The 6,000-nt window shown below is 49.1% G+C and overlaps 1 protein-coding gene across 1 annotated transcript in view; it reads left to right on the plus strand.

Moving 5' to 3' along the window:
* LOC146334125 (tRNA-dihydrouridine(47) synthase [NAD(P)(+)]-like) overlaps positions 1 to 5,632 on the plus strand; it is a 31,856-nt gene extending 26,224 nt beyond the window's left edge. Inside the window, exons 5-7 of the mRNA XM_084824932.1 lie at positions 3,048 to 3,213; positions 4,698 to 4,743; positions 5,595 to 5,632. Of these exons, the coding sequence (XP_084681058.1) occupies positions 3,048 to 3,213; positions 4,698 to 4,743; positions 5,595 to 5,632 (250 nt within the window). The remainder of the gene's footprint in view (positions 1 to 3,047; positions 3,214 to 4,697; positions 4,744 to 5,594) is intronic.
* The last annotated feature ends 368 nt before the right edge of the window (positions 5,633 to 6,000 follow it).

Genomic DNA, 6,000 nt, shown 5'->3' on the forward strand with positions numbered 1-6,000 from the left:
TTTCTTGTTTTTTTTTTTGCAAATCTCACTCTTTTGTCAGGTCCTCACAGACACCTTCCAGCCTCTCTGCTTGCTAAGGCTAAACCAGCCGCGGCGAAGGGGGGTTAGGCAAGTCCCCCTTGGCTCTGCTCTGAGCAGGCTGACAGAGAGAAGCTCACACAGACCCTGATATTTTAAGAACTTGCTCTGTTTTTGTTTCTTGATTTTGCCACAGTCTTTAAGTCGTCAAACAAATCTCTTTCTTCAGAAGTTGCAACGTTTTTCAACAGCTTTTGCTTCTTCTAACAAACGTGGATACGGTGGCAGACAAACTGTCTCTGGAGGGCCCCCTCCCTCCCCCAACAACCTCTCCTCCCAACCTAACAGACCGAATCAGACCGGGGGGGGCTCAGGGCACCTTGGGCAGGGTCTCCCAGCCTTCAAGCTCCTTCCGTGGGGCTTGAATCAGGGAGAACAGGGGCTTTGGGCTTCACCTCGGAGCGTACCATCATGACGTTACAATATTGAACTTTATATTCAACCTTTTCTCGCCTTCAGTGGATTTTGGTCTGCACTCATCCAAATGCTGATAACCTCACCTTCTCTGAGGCAAATTTATCTCTTACTACTTGATTCAGACACCACCCGGGGTCTCTTGCCCCTGTGGTCCTTTGCCAGTAACACATTTACACATTTACACTTCTGTAACTAAGGGGGATTCTTTCCGCACCAATTTAACCAACTATCAATATAGGCGAATTGATCCCATTGCCCATTATTCACCACATTTTTATATACAGCATTTACAAGATTTACACCAAAGGATCCTATGTCTGGCCAACTAATTCCAAATGCTGGCCAGTCCAATTGACAGAGTGTAACCAGCTTGCCTTTCGACATCTTAGTACACGGAGTCTGACAAACCTCAGGCGCTTGACTTCGCTAAAGTTCTTTAGCATGCATCCCAAGGGAGTGGCAGAGCTTTCTAAACGGGAGCTACCCGCCTCCATTGTGCCTACCTCTATTTGAAACCATACACGGAGCCTGACAAACCTCCGACACTTACACGGGGTCTGACAAACCTCAGACGTTTACACAGAGTCTGAGAAACCTCAAGACGCTCCGAAGGCAACTCAAACAGAAAGACAGAAGGGAAATCAAGTACTTACTCCGCCCAGCACCCTAGTGCCGTCTCTTCAGACCCGTTCAGCCTGGTTGACTCAATCAATGGAGTCCACGCCTTTAACCTCCTGGGTGTCCCGACCCCCGTTCTCTGGTGCCGTGGCAGAACTCAAAGGCGGTCCGGCGCGCCCCACAGGCACCTTTGCCGGTTCTGTCGTTTGACCCCAGGGTGGTCCAAGGGACTCCTGACTGCTCGCCAGATTGTTGCACAAAATGCTAGTTTCGCCCCCTGGAGGCGAGTCCAATTTGCCCCAAAGAGGAGAGTCAACTTCAGGCTGGGTCCAACTCGATTTTATTGTTTGCAAACAGTTCGACAAAGGAGCTCACGCTCAAAAGCAGAGTCGACCCTGGGCAACCTCCGCGCTACAGTTTTATCACTTCAGCTTGCATTCCTTAGCCAGCGTGTCACTTTGATTGGTTGCTAGCAGTTTGCTTGGCAACCTTATCTTAGGGTTACTGTCTGCTCATTCCAGGCATGCGCAGCTCTTACAATACTACGTGCTGCTTAAGACACATACAATGGCTTTTAGGTTACATTTTTACTACAGTGGGGTTGTTGAAGCTCCCCCCCACACACACACACACAAAACCAGATCATCCCTCATCCACCCAACAGCAAAAGCCAGGTCCAGGGTATGTCTTGCCACATGTGTTGGGCCAGGGATGTACTGAGACAACCCCATGGTTGTCATGGTTGCTGTGAAGTCCCGAGCAGGCCCTGTCAGGATAGCCTTGGCGTGGACGTCCAAGTCCCCCAGAATCACTGTCCTAGGGTTCTCCAGCACCACCTCCGAGACCATCTCAGCCAGCTCAGGCAGGGACACCGCTGGGCAGCGGGGTGGGCAGTACACCAGCGGCATACCTGTTCTGTCTCTTTGGCCCAACACAAGGTACAGACCCTCAAAACTGATGCTAGGATGGATGGTTTTCCTCGTGGGGGAGATGGAATCCTTATGGATGATGGCAACTCCTCCCCCCCGGCCCTCCAATCTAGGTTGGTGCTGCACTGAGTACCCAGGTGGACAAAGCTGAGACAGATCCATCTTGCCCAGCTCACCCACCCAGGTCTCAGTAATGCACACCAGGTCAGCCCCTTCATCCACAATCAAGTCATGGATAGTGATTGTTTTATTATGGACTGACCTGGCATCCAAAAGCAGCACCAACATATCAGAGGGTGGGCTGATAGAGCAACCTAGATTTTGAGGTATGGGGGAAGGACCAACAGATGCGACAGATTTCAGATATCTGCCCTGCCTTTCCCTTACCTGACACATCCAACCCCCAACGCCATACCTCCCTCTGCCCAAGATTACTCCAATAGGGCCCCCCTGTTCCTCCCCCCTCCCCTGGGATTCACCTGAGCACATATACAACTATAAAATAATATAAAAGTAATAACAAAAGGCCAGTACAGCCAGACAACAAACCAGGCCAGTAAAAAGCTGTAGCATCAACCTAATATTAAAATAGGTCTACTCCACCTCCCCACTCAAGCACTCCACACTAGTACAGTTGCATAAGGCTGTCATCCAGGCTATGGCTAGCCTCACACCCTAGCCAATTGCCCCCACCCCTCAGCTCTCACCTAAGGAATGGTTGGACGTCAGCCTCCCCAGCTATCCCACGCTCTCACCCTGGGATAGCTCACTCACCCAAAACATGCGTGCGTGTGTGCGCACGCGCGTACACACACAGTTGCTCAAGAAGGGGGTGGTGCCCTCGCCCTCGTCACTCCCCAAAGGAGTGACCCAAAAGGGCATGCCCCTTTCAGTGGCAACCCTGCCGGTGGTGGGCCCACCACCTCAGCCAGCCAGCTTATATATTTCTTTCCAAGAGTCAGGGATCACAGACTGTTCCGCTTTCAAAGGAAACTTGCATTTCAGAGCTGCTGGAGAGAAGGTGCTGGACATTTCCCGTTTGTCACAGAAAGAAGGTTCCACGTTGGTGTCCTTGGAGAGTCCACATCAGCTGGTGGAATCTGCTCTCAAATCAGTTGGTGCTTTGACTGATGAAGATCTTGTAAAACTCAGACCGTGTGAGAAGCGAAAGGTAAGTATAATGAAGGACTGTGTGTTGAACTTCTGTTCCTCTGAAGTGGGGTTTCCCAGATGTTTCTGAATTATAGTTGGGAGGCGCACTGAGAAACAGCAGAACCTGCCTGATACCAAATTGGACTCCCATTCATTGTTACACGTACACAACCCAAGCACAGCCATTCATTGGCATGCACTCACACGCGCACCCGTTTATTGTTGTACACCCCATATTCGTTGTCACATGCCTGCACACACACCCCAGTTCTTTGTCTCACGCACAGACGCACACATGCACCTGTTCATTCTCTCTCGCACAACGTTTCATCATCTCTTTCTCTCTCACTCAAACACAAATACATCGGTACATTGTTTCACACACAGGTACACATGCGCATATTGTCTCACATGTGCGCAGCTGCCCATTCTCAATCTGGAGGGTGGAGCCACCAGGAAAGGCTTAACTCCTCTCTTCCTTGTGAAGGCAGGGCTGTGAAGTTCAATGTCGTGCCCCCCGCTCCCCCGAGCAGGAACTCCTCAGTCTCAGCTTTCCCTTCTAGGAGATGGCAGGCACGTAGGCTGTTGCAGAATCAGAGCTGTGCAGTCGTTAAGCAGCACCCTCCCTCTATATATGTCAAAGAGAAGATTCTATCTCTCTTTTCCCTTTCTGTCATGGATTAGATAGGGAGACAGTTTGGGTTTCGCCACTGGACTGTTTTCCACCTGGGCTTCCTGGGAGGGGGTGAGTAGGCACAGGGCAGCTGTTTTCCACTGGCTGTGCATGCATCAGTTGCATTGGCGGGAACATAACATGACTGGGGAGTGGGTATTCCCTGCTTGTGCAGAGCCCCTCCAGTGGGGAGATGACTGATTTGGCTTTCTCCTCTTCCTCTGTTTCTCTCCTTCTTCCCTTCTCTTCTCTCCTTCTTCCAGCAGTGTCCTTGGTCATGTAGCTGAGGACGAGGGCAGCTCACCCACAGGAGACCAGGTCATCTTGCTTGTGCTAGCAACTGCCATTATGTTGCTAGCGGGCCTGCCAGAGCAGGCCACGCTCTCCCCACCAGTTCTTTCCTAAAGTACACTTTGGTCCAGCAAGGGCAGTCTTTCTCCTGCACATCCCCCTTTTTGGCATGTCTCTTTGTGAGAAGTGCGGAAGGCATGGTGCTGTGGTGGCTGTTTTCCTTTGTAGTGCCATATCTCCTCCTGTAAATGTGCCTACTTTAATGACACCCCACGCCTCCTCCTCCTTTCATGGCCATGTGTTACATACACAGAGTGGCTGGGGTTTGGCACAAATTGCTGCCCCTGTTTGTTGTGAAGGAGAGGGAAGCCTTGCGACCCAGATGTATTCTGAAGTGGTAGAAATTCCTTTTACCCCAAACCCTTTTATTTTTTAAGTAGTGTGTCTGTCCCCTTTGACAGGTAAAAAATGGGTTTGTCTCAAACACCTCCTTCATTGTTCACTCATTTTTCTCTTTCCCCCATTTTCTTCTTTTCCAGCTGGATCTCCGTGGCAAGCTCTATTTGTCCCCTTTGCAGGCAGCAGGTAGATGTATGGATTACATTTTGTTTTGTACATCTCTGTGGCCCTCCGTATAAAATAATTGTCCCTGGAATTGTCTCTTCCATGAGTGACTAATAATAATAATATTTATTTATATAGTGCTTTGTCACAAAGTGCTGTACATAAAAGAAATAACTCAACAATTTAAAATACATAATTACAATAATTCTAATAAAATTTAACTCAAAATCACAGTATTATGACAACAGTCTTAATAACCCAGATAAACATAAAATCAACATACTTTACCTCAAAAACAACCAACCACTCCCCCTCCTACTCAAAAAGATAAGTTTTCAAACCTTTCTTAAACAACTCTGAACTCTCAGTTGACCATAATGGTAGGGGGAAGGGAGTTCCACAGCTGTGGGACAAGGTCCTGGAATGTGCGATAATGGGACACCGCAATCCGTGAAGTAGAGCAGGTCAGAAGAGCCTGGCTCATGGATCTAGTGGCCCAACCTGGGACATACCAGGACAGAAGAGAGGATAGATAGGCTGGGTAATGCAACTTTGGGGCCTTAAAGGCCAGGACCAAAATCTTGCAAAGAGCCCTGGCCTTCAGTGGAAGCCAGTGCAAGGCCCTACAATAACAGGTGATATGAACAAAACAGGGAAGGTCCAGAACAATCCTGACAGCATTGTTCTGACCCAGAATTAAAGGATGGAGAGAGGAAAGAGAGAGGCCTGCTAGAAGACTATTGCAATAGTCTAGACATTAAACCACTAAGGCCTGAACCAGAAGGTCTGCAGTTGCCTGAGACAGGAGCCTGCGGATCCGGCAGATATTCATTAAGTAGAAATTACAAGTCCTCGCTGTGTTCTCAATAAAGGAGCCCAGCGAGAGACGATCATCCGCCAGGACCCCTAGGTCTCTGACAACAGCTGAATACCTTGAAGGCAAAGGGGAGGTAAGGACAGAAAAGGAGGACGATCAGGGTGGAAAATCAAGATTTCAGTTTTGTCCATGTTCATCTTGAGGCAGTGGGCAGACATCCACGAAGAAATCTATAGTAAACAATCTCCTACTGATGCCAACTCTCTCTCTCCAAGCTGGTCAAAAGACTGGTAAACCTGGGTATCATCAGCATACATATGATGCTGAAAACCCCAATCAGAAATAAGGGAACCCAAGGGAAGGGTATAGAGAGAAAAAAGGAGAGGTCCAAAGACGGACCCTTGAGGCACCCCACCTGTGAACAAAAAGGGGTGTGAGACAATAGCAGAAAAAGAAACTGA

This window comes from Heloderma suspectum, chromosome W, assembly GCF_057233095.1.
Source record: "Heloderma suspectum isolate Gila_16-S chromosome W, 16-S_ref, whole genome shotgun sequence".
NCBI lineage: Eukaryota > Metazoa > Chordata > Lepidosauria > Squamata > Helodermatidae > Heloderma > Heloderma suspectum.